At 45.6% G+C, this 18,112-nt stretch overlaps 1 protein-coding gene, 1 non-coding gene and 2 pseudogenes across 2 annotated transcripts in view; all 4 read left to right on the top strand.

Moving 5' to 3' along the window:
- The first annotated feature begins 365 nt into the window (after positions 1-365).
- On the top strand, positions 366-603 carry LOC139266362 (U2 spliceosomal RNA; annotated as a pseudogene).
- Positions 604-732: 129 nt separating this feature from the next.
- On the top strand, positions 733-933 carry LOC139266342 (U2 spliceosomal RNA; annotated as a pseudogene).
- Positions 934-6,808: 5,875 nt separating this feature from the next.
- Positions 6,809-18,112, top strand: part of aff2 (AF4/FMR2 family, member 2) — a 569,269-nt gene continuing 557,965 nt past the window's right edge. Inside the window, exon 1 of the mRNA XM_070882879.1 lies at positions 6,809-7,001. Coding sequence (XP_070738980.1) covers positions 6,949-7,001 — 53 coding nt within the window. The 5' untranslated portion in view covers positions 6,809-6,948. The remainder of the gene's footprint in view (positions 7,002-18,112) is intronic.
- Positions 9,393-9,465, top strand: trnaf-gaa (transfer RNA phenylalanine (anticodon GAA)). The gene has a single exon. It is a non-coding gene; the product is annotated as a tRNA-Phe (tRNA).

The raw sequence follows: 18,112 nt of genomic DNA, 5'->3' as shown, positions 1-18,112 counted from the left end.
CGGCCGGGCCTCAAACTGGCTAAGATCATGCGTAACTGACCTGACAGGGGAGTAACCATGACCCCAAAGTGGTTCTCCCTGGATCAGGAAGGTGGTTCTCCTATGCTTTTTGGAAATAGGAGGTGGGTGGGGTGGATTGACCCATCCACCTCCACGGAGGTGTGTGGGGGGCCTGACCCATCCACCTCCATGGCACGAACCTGGTATTGCAGTACTTCCAGGAACGGTGCAATGGCTCTAGGCCTTTTGGCTAAGAGCATTGGCGCAGAGTGATCCTTGATGTGTGCAAGGTGACCTCTGGCGTTTGTGATTTGACAAAGAATTGGAAAGATTGGCAACGAAAAATTAAAAAAAAAAAATCAGTCATCGCTTCTCGGCCTTTTGGCTAAGATCATGCGTAACTGACCTGACAGGGGAGTAACCATGACCCCAACGTGGTTCTCCCTGGAACAGGAAGGTGATTCTCCTATGCTTTTTGGAAATAGGAGGTGGGTGGGGTGGTTTGACCCATCCACCTCCACGGAGGTGTGTGGGGGGCCTGACCCATCCACCTCCATGGCACGAACCTGGTATTGCAGTACTTCCAGGAACGGTGCAGTGACTCTAGGCCTTTTGGCTAAGAGCATTGGCGCAGAGTGATCCTTGATGTGTGCAAGGTGACCTTTGGCGTTTGTGATTTGACAAAGAATTGGAAAGATTGGCAACGAATTTTTTTTTAAAAATCAGTCAACAATCGCTTCTCGGCCTTTTGGCTAAGATCATGCGTACCTGACCTGACAGGGGAGTAACCATGACCAGAAAGTGGTTCTCCCTGGATCAGGAAGGTGGTTCTCCTATGCTTTTTGGAAATAGGAGGTGGGTGGGGGGCTTGACCCGTCCACCTCCATGGCACGAACTTGGTATTGCAGTACTTCCAGGAACGGTGCAGTGGCTCTAGGCCTTTTGGTTAAGAGCAAAAACATTGGCGCAGAGTGATCCTTGAATGGGCCCAAGGTGACCTTTGGCGTTTATGATCTGACAAGTTGATCTGACAAAGAATTGGAAAGATTGGCAACGAATAAAACATAAAATTAAAAAAAATAAATCAGTCAACAATCCTATATTATTGCAAAATATTAAGGATGCTAGCTAGCCTTGAAATTTCCTCTAATTTCTATGAGATCAATTATTATGGACATAGATAAAATAGTGAAACTGAGGTTTTGCTATAGTGTATCTTATGTCTTTGTTAATTCATGTAACACAAATATAAATTCATGTTTAAGAAGAAGAAATTGCATTTTTATAGCACCTTTCATGACCTCAGTATCTCTCAAAGTGCTTTACAACTAATAAAGATCTTTGGAAGTGTAGTCACTGATGTACTGTAGTAATTCCATCATAGGCAGTCCCTCGGAATCGAGGAAGACTTGCTTCCACTCCTGAAGTGAGTTCTTTGGTGGCTGAACAGTCCAATACAAGAACCACAGACTCTGTCACAGGTGGGACATACATTCGTCGAGGGAAGGGGTGTGTGGGACTGGTTTGCCGCGTGCTCCTTCTGATGCCTGCGCTTGGCCTCGTCACCCTCTCAGCATTGAGATTTGAAACACAGCAGCCAATTTACACACAGCAAGATCCCACAAACAGCAATGGAATAATTAACCATTTAAATTGTTTTAGTGATTTTAAATGAGGGATAAATGTTAGTCAGCCAACTGGAATCTTTGCTATAGTGCAATTGGATCTTTTACATCCACCTAAGAGAGCAGACGGGGCCACGGTTTAACGTCTAATACAAAAGACGGCACCTCCGACAGTGCAGCACTCTCTCAACACTGCACTGGAGTGTCAGCCTAGATTTTGCACTCAAGTTTCTGGAGTGGGATTTGAACCCACAACCTTCATGGTGCACAGGTGAGGAGGCTACCCATTGAGCTACAGTTAGCACCACATTTAGCAAACACGTTGTACCTTTCCTTGGGCAAGTCTCCACACAGCGGGGCACGAGCGACGCAGCACGACTTTGGCTCACCCGTTGCGCAAGTGAAGCCAGTTTGAGGCCCGGCCGTGACTCAGTTGGTGGTGCATGCTGTGCCAGCTTTGGGGGGCATCTTGTGGGGTCAGACAAGGGGGCATCAATAGGTGGAGGGCAGCACAGGCAATGGGCTGAGCAGGTGGACAATGTTTGGACGTGCGTATGGCCGCACGAGGATGTTCAGAAGTCTGAAAAAAAAACAGGGGCCCGGATTTTCTGGGGCAAATGACCGCAGAAGTGCCCCGTGAGTTCCATGATTCCATGTGCGATGCACATGCGCAGAACTTGTGATCTGTCAAGTTCCAGTTTGACAGATCCACCTCATCTCTGGAAAATGGACATTCAACAGTGACTACACTTCAAGTAGACCATACTGGTGTGGGACTGGAGTCCACATGTAGGCCCAGACCGGGTAAGGACAGCAGGTTTCCTTCCTCAAAGGAACATTCATGAACCAGATGGGATTTTCACGATAATCCGACAGATTCATGGTGACTTTTACTGCTTGGAAACTGAATTCTAAATTCTCAAAACTCCGGTGCTGGGATTTGCACTCACGCTCCCCGGATTATTCGTCCAGCAACCTCTCTGCCATGCTACCGTACACATTGCTAAGATGCAAGGATAGCACATTCAGTCCTTGGGAGTCAAGGGTTAATGCTGTGTCTTCCCTGCAGCAATGAAGAGCAATCCAGGGTGTAAATAATATGCTAATGTGCCTTTGACAACGAGAGACTCCAAATGATGCTGCTCTCTGCTGGAGGTGGAATCGCTGAGAGGGCTCTGGTGATAAGCTGGGGGTGTTGGGGGGCGGGGTGAACCATTGTTCCAGTATTGTACAGAAAATAGACAATCTTCTCATAAGATATTCATTGTGTTTCCCCTTAAGGATGTTGTTTCTTGATGTTCATTGTCTGGAGCAGGAATCCATTGAGCCTCAAGGAGGCTCCACATCCCTCTCTAACCCTCGCTGCGTCACCACGGGACTGCAATTCAAACACTCGTCTGCTTACGACAGGACCTCCCACAAGCCCTAGCGACGTCTAAAATATAATTCCATGATCGCAGCACAGTCATACAGGGACTGCCAAAATAAAAAGACAGATTAAATATTAATAATATACAAAAATACATTCAACCTATCGCACATGACATCATAAATATTAAACATATGTAGATCCTTTATAACTCACAGTGCTATTACATGATTGTTACAATGCAGTTACAGCCTGAGTCACTTGTAAGTGACATGAAGACATCAGCTGCCTCTGTGGAACTCTCTCTTGAAACCTTGCTGCTTTGCTCACTTCAGCCTCCGCCTTTAAAAGCCTCCTCCAAAATAATCTGGAAGTCCCTCCCTAAACCTCTCCGCCTCCCTCTCTCCTCCTTTAAGATACCCCTTAAAACCTACCTCTTTGACCAAGCTTTTGGTCACCTGTCGCTAATATCTCCTTGTGTGGCTCAGTGTCGAATTCTGTCTGAAAATGTTCCTGTGCAGCGCCTTGGGATGTTAAGGCACTACATAAATGCACGTTGCGATTGCTGAAGGCGCTATACGAATGAAAATTGGTATTGCCTTGTTCCCTGACATGTGGCCACTTCTGGTAATTGACAAGCAATGGCATGTTTCCAAGTCACTTTCCAGCAACACTGGTTGTATTGGCACCTGGCAACGGAATAATTTTTACTCATCCCCCACTATTGAGCAAATTCTCTTTTTATTGCTGAAGGCCTGCATGGTTTTTGCATGATCATATTACAGATTGCAATCACTTGTTGCGGTAGTTCTATCATTTTAATAAAACATTCCAATTACAGTAACAATGTGAATACAGTAGTGGGCAACGTGTTGCGATTATTTCTCCCAGTGCGGGCGTTCTACGTAGAGGGAGCTCATTTGGGAAATTCAAGTACAGTCAGCACACTCTGCATGACATGGCATTTATTGGCTGGCATATTGCATGTGACATGCCAATCTCGACTTCCAAGAAATAAAAGGAGAATGAACTTGGACTAATTTAGCACCTTTCACAATCCCAGGACGTCCCAAAGTACTTCACAGCCAATGAAGTACATTTTTGAAGTGTAGTCACTGATGTAATATGGGAAACGCGGCAGCCAATTTGCGCACAGCAAGCTCCCACAAAGAGCAATGTGATAATGACCAGATAAACTGTTTTAGCAATGTTGGTTGAGGGATACATATTGGTCCCAGGGCACCGGGGATAACTCCCCTGCTCTTCTTCAAAATAGTGTCGTGGGATCTTTTACGTCCGCCTGAGAGGGCAGACAGGGCCTCGGTTTAATGTCTCATCCGAAAGACAGCAACTCCGACAGTGCAGCACTCCTTCAGCACTGCGCTGGAGTGTCAGGATAGATTTTGTGTTCAAGTCTCTGGAGTGGGACTTGAGCACACGACCTTCTGACTCAGAGGCAAGAGTGTTCCCCACTGAGGTACGGCTGACACTGTTCCCAGTATGAGGCTCCCATCACACAAAGTTGTGCATTGGGAGTACTAAATTACCGAACGTAAAGAAAGAAAGATAGACTTATATTTATGTAGCGCTGTTCATGACCACCGGAGGTCTCAAAGCCAATGAAATACTTTTGGAGTGTAGTCACTGTTGTAATGTAGAAAATGCAGCAGCCAATTTGCGCACAGCAAGCTCCCACAAATAGCAATGTGATAATGGCCAGATAATCTGTTTTTGTGATGTTGATTCAGGGATAAATATTGGCACAGGACACCAGGGATAACCCCCCTGCTCTTCTTCGAAATAGTGCCATGGGATCTTTTATGTGTACCTGAGAGGGCAGACAGGGACTTGTTTAACGTCTCATTCGAAAGACAGCACCTCTGGCAGTGCAGCATTCTCTCAGTACTGCACTGGAGTGTCAGCCTAGATTTTTGTGCTCAAGTTCCTAGAGTGGGGACTTGAACCTACAACTTTCTGACTCAGAGGCGAGAGCGCTACCCACTGGGCCACAGCTGACACTCTGAATGTGCCCCTAAATATCCGGAGGTGTCACGTGCCTCTTTCACAAGTGCGATGACTGTCAGTCTCGATGCCTTTAGGTGCAGCGTTCTATTTATACAATGCATGTACTGTCACATTTAGATATCAAAACCGAAAGTCAGTTCAGGGGTGGCCCACTGCTATGTTTTGTTGTGTGTCGAGTATGCTGCGCCAAAATCCCCCACAAGGCCACGGGGCAGTTCCCATGGCGCTGTGTCGGGGATAGACATCGCAAAGGGTGGTTGCTATGGTTACAGACAGCCCTCACCGATAAGGAGAGCGACCATAGTTTGGAATTGTTTCGATGTTTTTGCATAGCCAATGGTGGCTGGCTGTTGGTCCAGATGTTACCTCTCGCATGCCAAATGTATTCCACATTCCACATCCGTAAGATTAGCAGCCTGCCTCACAGACGCTGCCGGAAGTGGCCTGGATTGGAATGGCTGCGGTTCATTTGCGAATACCTGAATTTGTCCTGGTGTCGGCCCCTTTATTTTCAGACAAGGAGACCCCTTTAAGAAAACAATGACAGACAGGCAGCGACACACAGGTGGTCAGTTATCCAGTGCAGTACTAGTTAGTTAGTAAAAAGAGAACTTGCATTTATATAGTGCCTTTCATGACCTCAGGGCGTCCCAAAGTGCTTTACAGCTAATGATGTACTTTTTGAAGTGTAGTCGCTGTTGTAATGTAGGAAAAGCGGCAGCCAATTTGTGCACAGCAAACTCCCACAAACAGCAATGCAATAATGATCAGATAATCTGTTTTTGTTGTGTTGATTGAGAGATAAATATTGGCCAGGAAACCAGGGAGAACTCCCCTGCTCTTCTTCGAAATAGCGCCGTGGGATCTTTTACGTCCACCTGAGAGAGCAGACAAGGCCTCGGTTTAACGTCTCATCTGAAGGACAGCACCTCCGACAGTGCGGCATGCCCTCAGCACTGCACTGGAGTGTCAGCCCAGATTTTGTACTCCTATCTCTGCAGTGGGATGTGCACCAAGTCCAGGCAATGTCACACTTTGTGCTGCCACACGCAAAGAAATTGTGGAGTTAAATGATTCTGCCTGTGTGCGTGTCCCCCCCACCCCCACGACTCTCACATAATTGATGCGATACTGTCAATCCAGCTGGTATCCCTGATGGATTAGTTGCTGGGTGCCCACCCGTCTGATTTCCCTGTTGTCTTGGCAGGAGCATCTGATTCCCTGATGCCCCTGGGGGAGTTGGGGAGGGGGGGGTACACCTAGGTGACGTTCAGGTCCCCTGGTGAGCATGGACCCCGGGGTGCCACATCTGGGAGCCAGTTCCAAGGTGTTTCAGCCCCCACTCCCTCCCATCCCAGTGCAGGGGAAGGGGGAAATGTTTAACCATGCCTGCAACTTGTGCACAGTTGCCTTGTGAGTCTCACTTCTGCACTCATCCCCTGCCCTGCTCAGTGGGGAGGGACATGGAGTGGGATATGAACCACAGGCATGCAAAAGGAACGAGGAGCAAAGACATTGAATGCGGAAGAGCCTGAGTGATAAAAATGCAGGAAGGTTAAAGATAGGCATCTCCTGCAAACAGCTGTTTCTGACGGGGGTGGAGTTTAAACTGTGCAATGGTGTGTGTTTTTTGTTGTTGTTATTGTATATACCAGATATACCAGATCCTTTTGCGGATAGTTGGCTGGCTCCATTTCATGGCTTCTTGCTGTCTGTAGCTCCACCTCCCCCTCTGTGTGTGTGTGTGTGTGTGATATTGAGACTGCCTCGCACACAGCTAAGACAGCCAGCCAGCATTCTCTCACTGCGAGAGCCAGCCAGTCGGCACGTACAGTACGCTTACAGTTCTCACACAACAGTCGCCGTATGTCCAGTCAAACCCACTGCTGTCAGGGACACTAGTTCCAGGGATCTGCCCTGCAAGCTGACATGGACCTTTTCGAGTTTGACTTCTTCAGAGACTGGGAATTGGAGCAATCGTGGTAGGTCTCTCTCGCTCTCTCTTGTGTGTGTGTGTCTTTCTCTTTTTAAAAAAAACCTTTGTTTTGAATAAGGTTCCTTCATGCTTTAGCACAAGCCTTTTTGCACAGGCTTCACTCCCACTGGTGCCTGCCTCGGATGCGAGTATTGTGAAAGACTAGTGTACTGCAGCGTTTTTTCGTTTGGCGTCAGTGCGAGTCTACAATGTTGCCACACTGATTTTGCTGGAAGATTTCCTTTGTGGTTGTATTTGATTTTCTGCGAGATCTGTATGTGTGTGTATATATATAACGCACCAGAGACACCGGTGCCCCTCAGCACTGACAGACTTAAGTTTGCTGCTAGATGTCCCTGAGTGGAAAATGAATGAATGTTTCCAATTAACTGAGGGTACCTTGCTGGGTTGTTCAGGTCATCATACGACATATATATGTTTTATTTAAAAAGGCAAATCTTCGATGGCTTAAAGCTATACCCTTGGAGTGCAAATTATAAATTTGTAACTAGCTGGATAATAAATGCTTGAATACTAATAGTTGAGGACGCTTGAAAACTTTCAGCACACACACAGAGAATTTGTTCATTTTTCACAGATAAACGCGAGCTTGTAATTTTGTGAAAGTGATATTAATGCCTCTGTGTGGTGGGAAATACATTCATGTGTCATATCTACATCATTTTCATGTAATATTTCCAGTGTTAATATGCAATACAATTAATGCCTGAGTCTGTAGAACATGTTCATTTGAAGGATTTGCCATGAATTGAAGATAATGCCTTATTATTGGAGGGGATGGGGCTCAACCGATGATCGCGACCATCCGCAGAGGGGTTACTGGTAGAATTTGCTTGGAATCGGCCCGGGAAGCCAACTGCTCTGAAGTGGACAGGGTCTGAATCTATTGTGGAAAAAAAATCTCGATTTGACCAGGTTTATGTATGTCTGGACTGTCCCTTTAAAAAGAATGGCGGCACATGGGCGCGGAGCCACGCTCCGTTGACTTGTCTCCTTCTGAGCATGCTCTGTGCTGGCATGACTCGCGGTGGAGCATAAACGCCGGCATGGACCCGATGGGCCAAGCGGCTAGTTTCTGAGCTGTAAAACCCTGCTTAAAATAATAAAATAAATCTTGTAGGTTGTGCCAAAGTGTCACCTTTTTTTGTAGGTGTTGCCTGAGAATGTCCCAAAAGTAATTGTTCTTTTAACACTTTTCCATTGTTACTCACTGGCTTTGTTTTGTTGGTAGATTGGCTCTTGTTTTTGTTTGGAGCGGTTTTATAGGAATGTGTCCATTATCACTGGTGGGCTCGTAAAGAGTGTTTGCCTGTGTCATAGCAGTCAAGTGGAGGTCATTCAGTCTCTTGCAGGTAAATAATGAACATATGTCTGATCTTTGGTAGCCTAGTAGCAATGTGTGCCCAATCTCTGTTGACCTGGTGTCATTGAGTGCTTATGCCTGAGAGGCCTACTAGAAAAAGTCTGTTGGATCTATTTTGGCTCAGTGATGCCATGCGTCGATCTCTTGTGGTCTATTGACTTTGTGACTGATTCCTGTCAGTTTGTTGGTGGTAAATGTGCTTTCTGATGGACTAGTGGCCCTGTCAGGCTAATCTCTGTGTTTGCTTCATTGTGATGTTTGTCCTGTACTTTTTGGTCTCGTCTCAATGTGCTCAATTCACATTGGCCTAGTGTAGTGTAAATGCAATCCCTCATGGTCTAATCGCATTAGACATCCAATCCCTATTGTGCTAGTGGCATTAGGTGTCTAGCCCATGACTTGACTATTCCAATGCACTCCTGCCTGGCCTACCACATTCTACTCTATGTAAACTAGAGGTGATCCAAAACTCAGCTGCCCATGTCCTAACTCGCACCAAGTCCCGTTCACCCATCACCCCTGTGCTCCCTGACCTACATTGCAACGCCTCGATTTCAAAATTCTCATCCTTGTTTTCAAATCCCTCCATGGCCTCACCCTTCCCTATCTCTGTAACCTCCTCTAGCTCCACACCCCTCCGAGATGTCTGTGCTCCTCTAATTCTGCCCTCTTGAGCATCCCTGATTATAATCGCTCAGCCATTGGTGGGTGTGTCTTCTGTAGCCTCGGTCCCAAGCTCTGGAATTCCCTGCCTAAACATCGTCACCTCTCTACCTCTCTTTCCTCCTTTAAGGCGCTCCTTAAAACCGACCTCCTTGACCAACCTGCTCTAACTTCTCCTTGTGTGGCGCGGTGTCAAATTTTTTGTCTCATAATACTCCTGTGAAGCGCTTTGGGATGTTTCACCGCATTAAAGGCGCTATATAAATGCAAGTTGTTGTTGATCTAATGGCGAGTGCGAACTTGGTCCTTGATGATGTGGGACAGTGGGGTGGTGAGTTATGGGTGCATCGGGCTGGAGTAGCTCAGTTGGGAGAGTGTTAGACTGAAGATCTAAATGTTCCTGGTTCAATCCCGGGTTTCTGCAATTTCTGTATATTTGTGTTCGCTTCATTTGATCAGCCATGATCTTATTGAATGGTAGTGCAGGCTCGAAGGGCCGAATGGCCTACTCCTACACCTATTTTCTATGCTTCTATGTCTGTCCCCCCCATACCATCTGGTGACAGTATGCAATGGAATTGCTGGTTGGGGGTGGCGGGGTGGGATTGGTGTCCATATTACATGGTTAGTGTGGCAATGGATCTCCATGCTTTTTAATTCCATTTTGATTTCAGATTCATAAAGTCTGCATTTCAGGTTCTCTTCAGTCTGCCTTTTTTCCCCATAAACTCACACCCAGTGAATAGTGCAACAGAGATGAGCTATCTTGAAGGCAAAGATGATTTACAGACAAACATGCGCGCTCGTGGACTTAATTTCATCCAACATCATATGCAAAAGCTTTGCACTAAGGAGACATTATAAGGTTGAGTCAACATTCTGTTCCGAGACTTTATGCAGCCCGATGTTTCACAGGGGACCAGTGTTTAAAAATTAATAACCTTTGGCCCAGCACACACATGATTAGTTAATCGTTACCTTATTCTTAAAACAAAATAATATTTGGTGGAATGTTGCACAGTCGCCGTTCTCTAGGAAATCATGGCCCTCTGTGTGTCTTGTGAGAGTGTTTGTAACAGTGTAGGGCGGCTTGTGTCTCAGATTTAATTTAAAGCCCTTTTTGGCAAATCAGTGTTAAGAGGAGAGATTTACAGAGCTGGTAGGCAACTTTAATAAGATTGTATCTGGTACAGCTGTTGCACATGAAGGCAGGGCCTGACCTGGAACAGTTCACCTTTGTTTAGAATATATGATCCCCTCCAGAATGCCAAATTGTGTTGAAAACTCATTTGATCTGATGCTGTGGCATGCATTTAAGTCTCAAAAAAAAGTACAGCCTGGGTTTTTATTTCAATGGAAAATGGAGCCTGTCTCCGAGAGGGCCTGCTCACACTCCTTGGCTTCTGCAAATATAGGCCTTTGAAATTTCTATTTATAAAATGTGGTGGAGTCTTTGACATTTCTACACATGGGTGTTGGTGCTGTCAATGAGGTTTGCCTACCACTGGAATACAGCGACAACAAAAATAACCCAACAGCAACAGCCGATTTTACAACTTCCAACAGAGGGATTGTGTTAATGTTCAACTACGCAGATTGCTTACGGGATCAATTATTAATCATTGGGTTCATTTCTGCGCACTTGTTACTTCTCACTGCTGCTGCTTCTGTCTTCTGTCTGTTTATCCGTAGTATTTTGACTCAATTGATTCTGTTTCAATGACATCTGACATGTATCTCAAATCTCTAGCGCAGCAATGATCGTATAAACAGGTGCCAGTTTCTTGTAGAATAAGATATACTGTTGCCTAAAATTTCTGTGAAAAATAGGCAATTTGTATATATATATGTATATATGTGCATGCATATATGTGTGTATATATATATGTGTGCATGCATATATATGTATATATGTGTATATATGTGTGTGTGTGTATATATATATATATATGTGTGTGTGCATGCGTGTGCGTACACTTATGTGCATACATATATATATCCACATACACATACATGCACACACATACATATACATATATAAATAGACACATGTATCCACACACATATACACACACACACACATATATATACATATACACACATATACATATGTACACACATATACATATACACACGTATATGTACACATATATATACCACACATACATACACATCTACATACACAAATACACACACATATATGTACACACACATATATGCACACATACACATACACACACAGGAACAATTACAATTATTTCATGGTTAACCAAGCAGTAATGAATCAGCCCTGGTTTATTTGTTGGATTTGACATCCATCGTGGAGTTATAATCATGCCAGGGTTATCTGATGCAGTGTAAATACACAGGTCATTTCCAAATTATATTTGCAGTGTGCTGCCTTTTAGGGGTTGGGATAGTGAGATTTTTACTCAGTGTAGTATTATATTGTGTTCCTGTGGCATTTCTGTTTTATGTGATCCCAAGGGTTTCATCCAAGTGGTGCACTTAAAACCCAAGTGATGGGGTTATATTGTTCCAGCAATACGCCACCGACTGCCTCTTCAAAATGATTTCAAAGACACAGGGCCGGAAATGCTTATTATTCCCCGATGGGACAATGGTCCTTAAAGGAGTACAATTTCTATGCAATCAAAATGTTTTGGAAGCATTCTTCTGTTTGTTTGCAAATCATGTTCTGATTGTAGTGATGATCTGGAACTCGCTGCCTGAAAGGGTGTTGGAAGCAGATCCAGTAGTAACTTTCAAATGGGAACTGGATATATCCTTGGGAAGGAACGATTTGCAGGGCTATGGAGAAAAAGCAGGGGGGTGAGGGGGCAGGGGGGGCAGGCAGTGGGACTAATTGGATCGCTCTGTCAAAGAGCTGACACAGGCACGATGGGCCGAATTGTCTTCTGTGCTTATTCTATGATTCTGTGTTAAAATGAAGCTTTCCATCATGACACAATGACAAAAAATGATGGATGGGAATGGGAGCAGACCACTCGACCCATCGACTCTGCTATGCTGTTTCTGTTGGGCTCGGCTGCCTTTGAGTGGGGCTCCAAGCCGGGAGCGGGGGATCATTGGAGTGACCTATCTGGGGCCCCAATTTAGCCCAAGCAGAAATAAAGGCATACACTGACCTGTATGCACGTTTCGTTGTGGACCATCTGCGCTGGAAAAAAAAATCCCAAGTTTCTGGAAAACGTACGCATCCCATCGCGCCGACACTACCTGAGTCAATATTTGGGGATGGGGGAACGGCGGTGCTTGGAGTGTGCGCCTAAAACACACAGTGCATCACAAGTGCTAAAAAAAACGATCAACTCATTGCACAAGGGCAACGCGCATACACAGAAGAAAAATAAAATGAAAAAGTGCATGCGCAAAACAAAATTAAAAAAATAAAATCTGCACATGCCGGGGAGAGCAGTGGTTGAGTCGGCAGCATGGGGGATTGGGAGAAGGCTGTCCTTGATGTTTTTGGGTTGAAGACTCCTATTCATCTGGTGATTTTGCCTGCCGTGTGGATTTAGAAGGCTTCCCTGGACTTCAGCAATATCTGAAAATTTTGAGCCACATAGGACATCGATGGAAAAGGTGGTGAAGATTTATGTTTTATTTGGATGCTTAACAGTTCTATCATCGAAAGGAATAGCATTAATGGTAAGTTTCTTTTTATCTGTTCTTTTTTTAAAGTTTGATAAAATTGATGTTTTATTTTTAAAGTTCCATAAAGTTTATGTAAAATAGCCAGGGAGTCCCTTTGGCTGGGGATAGGAGCAGGCCACGCAGATTTCTTTAACTGCAGGTGAGGTTTCTTCCTACGGTGTTTCAAGAGTCTGTGCGCCGATTTAAAAAATATCGTTAATGAGGAGCGAGGGAAGTTTGGCCTTATGGCCCGAAATGGCACGTATGTTACTTTTCAACGTACACCAGCGGCAGAATGTATGCCGCCAAATATTCTGGCGCTGGTAGTCGACGCCAGCACCCCAATATTTGGGGGATCTTTAAACTGAGCTTCAGCGGCAGAAAAATCGCTGGATGCTGAAAAAAGGGCAAAATTAGGGCCCTGCATCTCTGTCTTCAAAATAAAATCAACAATCGCTTTTTGATGAAGATATCAAAGCTTTAAGGTATTTGGTATTTTAAGCTGACAAAAAAAAGACATATCTGAGCAGCCATTTTTGTTTCTGTTCCTGAAATAGAGAATGGCAGATTTAGTGCACATGATATTTTCGCCAGTGAAGTACATATGTAAGTCATTGAGCGAGAAGTGTTGTGGGAGAATATGGCTGCCTGTAAAAAAACCGACAATTCACCACCCTCCAGGCATTGACCATGTTGATTCTTGCCCACCCCTGTCCACACAGATCAACGTGGATACTGGTGACATAGCAAAACAACAGCAATTGGCATTTATATAGCGCCTTTAACAGCCAAGGCGTATTTCACCGGAGTGATTATCAGTCAAAATTTGACCCCTGGGCCACATAAGGAGATATCCGGGCAGATGACCAAAAGCTTGGTCAAAGAGGTAGGTTTTAAGGAGCGTCTTAAAGGAGGCGAGAGAGGCGGAGATGGCTAGGTGGGAATTCCAGAACTTAGGGTCTCGGCAGCTGAAGGCATCGTGATTCATTGTGAGCAATGCCACAGGAGGTCCGATTGATAAAACAAGGAGCCCTAATGTTAGAAAATCCCAAATATTCCAGAGTGTTTCCAAGGGCCGAACACATTTTGGCATCAAAATAATATTGATGCACCACTCACACACACACACACACACACGCACACTTCTAACTCACTGGAAATTACAATTGGAAATGTTCCCATTTTTGAATGCTTATCACCGCTAGGCTGTTTTATTGCCTGTGGAAAAGTAGCCTTGGAATGATTTTAGTACATAGATATAAATGCTCGGCCAAGAAAAGTGGCGAGGGTAGTTTCTACCCGCATGTCAATGTCCTTCGTGGCTCAGTGGGCACTCTCGCCTCTGAGTCAGAAGGTTGCAGGTTCAAGTCCCACTCCAGAAACTTTAGCCGCATAATCCAGGCTGAGTGAATGCCGCACAGTGAGAGGTGCTGTCTTTCAGATGGGACCTTAAACCTTGTCTGCCCTCTCTCGGGGGAGGGGATGTAAAAACTCCCACGGCTGCTATGCGAGAAAGAGTAGGGGACTCTGGACCAACATTTATCCCTCAACCACTAAAAAAAAGATGAATCTGGCCATGAAGACCCATGCGGGACCTTGCTGTGCGTGAAATAGGCTGCCTGCGATCCCTACATTACAACAGTGACTGTACCTCCAAAAATGTAATTGGTTGTAAAGGGCTCTGGGTGGTCCTGAGGTGGTAAAAGACTCTGTGTAAATGCAAGGCTGTCCTGTTATTGCCCTCCAGCTCCGTGGGGACTGCACCAGTTAGTGAGAAGCTGCATGATTTGCACGCTGCACTGAATCGCAGCATGGCTTCCTTCGAGCGTTGGCGTGCCGACAGCAATAGTGAACGTAAAGTCAGCCCCATTACCCTCCGCGATGTGCACCACAGCCTTTCTGTGGTGCGTGAGAAGGAGTCGTTTTTCTGAATCTAATCATCGTCCTGTGGCACGCACAATGAATGTGATACAGCCTTCGGGCAAACTGTGGCTTTCTCATCCTACTGTCAATCAGACGCACTTTTTATCAGTTGATTTCACACAGGATTTTTTATTTTTAATTTGGACAGTTGAGAGGGGATTCATTGTGACATCGGGGGGAGGGGGGGTTGTGGGGTTGGGGGGGAGGGGAGGGTGGTGGCGGGGCGAGGGTTGGGGGGGGTGAGAGGGGACTTTGGAGGGGGGAAGGCGGAGTTGGGGGGGAGGATGGGGGTTTGGGGAGGGGGGGGGTTGAGGGGGAGGGGGGAGAGGGGGGATTGGGGGATGGTGGTGGGCAGTGTTATGTACAATTACTTTTTTTTGAATGCAGCCAAGGACACAGATAGCAGAATTGGAACTCGTGTGGGGTAGGTCGTCTGATATATGCAAATTTTGACAAATTAGCCAACATATTGCAAAAACAAAACTGATTCTGCAATTAACAGTGATCTGTAGAAATGTTGCGACAATTCATCTTTTAAATGAACCCTGACTGCTATATTTGGAGCTTTCTGGATGCAAGGACCATGTTTCAATCCTTCTACGGATCATTACATCATCGATTCTGTTATTGCAATACCCTGGCTGTGCTAAATCGGTGGCTCCCTGTCTAACTTCGGATCTGGCCTACTGTCTATTTATAAGCCTGGCATGTTTGTTATTAATACTGCAGCTGACGTTAAGCTGTACGGTTTTGGGTGACAGGTGTTGGCAGGGCCATCACGTTCCCGTAGAGCGCACGCAATCCTCTCAGTGCAGAACCGGCAAACTCAACTGGCCTACTTAAATGAAAACGGTGCAAGAGCGACGTTCACCCTGGGGTGAAAGGCCAGACTTGAGCCTCATCTTAAATGGCTGGCAGGAATGCAGGCAAGGAAAAATCTGCTTCAGCCAGCAGCACGAATGGAGCTCCACGCACAGGAGGTTTATGCAGTTGTAATGAATGAGAAGGGTTACGGAGATAGTTATCTGCAAAGCACATTGGCTTGCATTTCAATGCCATGAAAAATGATGAGCGCACAGTAGTACCATTATAGCACACCTAACACCCCAGAACATACAAGCAACTGCCTTAGTGTTCATTGAACATGGAATAACAGAGCACACAAACAGGCCATCCGGCCCAACTAGTCTGTGCTGGTGTTTATTCTCCACACGAGCCTCCTCTCACCCCCTTAATCTAACTCTATCAACATTTCCTTCAAATCCTTTCTCTCTCGTGAGTCTAACTAGCCTTCATTTAAGTCATCATCATCATCACAGGCTGTCCCTCGGAATTGAGGAAGACTTGCTTCCACTCTTAAAATGAGTCCTTAGGTGGCTCAACAGTCAAATGAGAACCACAGTCCCTGTCACAGGTGGGACAGGTAGTTGTTGAGGGAAGGGGTGGGTGGGACAGGTTTGCTGCACGCTCTTTCCGCTGCCTGCGCTTGATTTCTGCAAGCTCTCAGCGATGAGACTCGAGGTGCTCAGCGTCCTCCCGGATGCACTTCCTCCACTTAGGGCAGTCTTGGGCCAGGGACTCCCAGGTGTCGGTGGGGATGTTGCACTTTATCAGGGAGGCTTTGAGGGTGTCTTTGTAACGTTTCCTCTGCCCACCTTTGGTTTAAGTGCACCTATGCTAATCGCCTCAACTACTCCTTGTGGTAGCAAGTTCCACATTCTCACCACTCTCTGGGTAAAGAAGTTTCTCCTGAATTCCCGATTGGATTTATTAGTGACTATCTTATATTTACGACCCCCAGTTCTGGTCTTCCCCACAAGTGGAAACATCTTCTCTTCGTCTGCCCTCTCAAATCCTTTCATAATCTTAAAGACCTCTATCAGGTCACCCCTCAGCCCTCTCTTTTCTAGAGAAAAGAGACTCAGCCTGCATAATCTTTCCTGATGGGTATAACCTCTCAGTTCTGGTATCATCCTTGTCAATCTGTTTTTCACCTTCTCCAGGGCCTCTTTTGAGAGTAAATTACAGACCTATGAAACTAGGCTTGCATCAGTGCACACTGGCATTTGTAAGTAAGCAGGAGGTCATTATACAGAGTCTCTGGTCCTTGCTGTCTTCTCACTCAAAGATGACAACCAGTTAAAATTTTGACTGCTTGCAAGGTGAATTATTTTCCCAAGAAAATCATAGAATGATACAGCACAGAAGGCGCCCATTCGGCCCGTCGTGCCTGTGCTGGCTCTTTGAAAGAGCGATCCAATTAGTCCCACTCCCCTGCTCTTTCCCCACAGCCCTGAAAATGTTTTTCTTTTCAAGTCTTTATCTGATTCCCTTTTCAAAGTTATTATTGATTCTGCTTCCACCGCCCTTTCAGGCCGTGCATTCCAGATCATAACCACTCGCTGCGTAAAATGTATTTTCCTCAGGTCGCCTCTGATTCTTTTGCCAATCACCCTAAATCTGTGTCCTCCGATTACCGCTCCTTCTGCCACTGGGCACAGCTTCTGTTATTTACTCTGTCGACACCGTTCATGATTTTGAACACTTCTATCAAATCCCCCATTAAACTATAAGTAGAGCAGCCCCACCTTCTCTAGACCCTCCACATAACTAAATTTCCACATCCCTGTTACCATTCGAGTAAATCTCCACTCCAAAGCCTGGGCATCTTTCCTAAAGTGGGTGAGTTGGGGAATGTCGGAAGTGCTGGGCATTGTCTCAGTATTCAGCGTTTCTGCCACGATGGAAACTGGTGACAATGGATTTGAATTGCAGGGTGGGTATTCAGGTACTGTACGTGGAATCCTCTCAATTCTGGGATGTCCAAGGGTGGCAGAGGCAGAAACCCTCACCACATTTAAAAAGTATTTGGATATGCACTAGAAGTGCCGTAACCTATAATGCTACAAGAGTTGGTGTTGTGTATGCAATAACTCGACAGACTGAATACTGTAAACTCTGAACAGGTACAAGCCTGACTCTACTTTATTAGGACCCAAAGTGATTACATTACAAGATGGCTGGCCTTTTATACCTGGGCTGCACAAACACATGCGCACAGCCCAATGACCTCCGACAGTGGCGCCACCTGGTGGCTAGTAAATCCAAGCATACATACATGACAATTGGAAAGTGGGATGAGGCTGGATAGCTCGTTGTTGGCCAGCATGGACACGATGGGCCAAACAGCTTCCTTCCATGCTGTAAATTTCTATGATTCTATAGCAAACAATCCTTAAATAGTGCTACAGGGAAAGGGGGTGGGGGGGACTGGGACTAACAGGATAGCTTTTTCAAAAGCCAGCATAGGCATGAGGGGCTGAATGTCCCCTTCTGTGCTATATCATGCTATGCTATTTGAATTCTGTGGCAATGGAGATTTGGAAAAGACTCTTTTTAGCCTTCTTTTCTGATTAGAGACTAAGCTCTAAAGCTGAAGATCCAGATCACTTACGAGACCCAGTTTGAAATATATACATATTAATGAGACG

Source organism: Pristiophorus japonicus, chromosome 6, assembly GCF_044704955.1.
Source record: "Pristiophorus japonicus isolate sPriJap1 chromosome 6, sPriJap1.hap1, whole genome shotgun sequence".
Classification (NCBI taxonomy): domain Eukaryota; kingdom Metazoa; phylum Chordata; class Chondrichthyes; family Pristiophoridae; genus Pristiophorus; species Pristiophorus japonicus.
The sequence above is the reverse complement of the archived record's forward strand: the minus strand, read 5'-3'. Positions and strand labels throughout refer to the sequence as shown.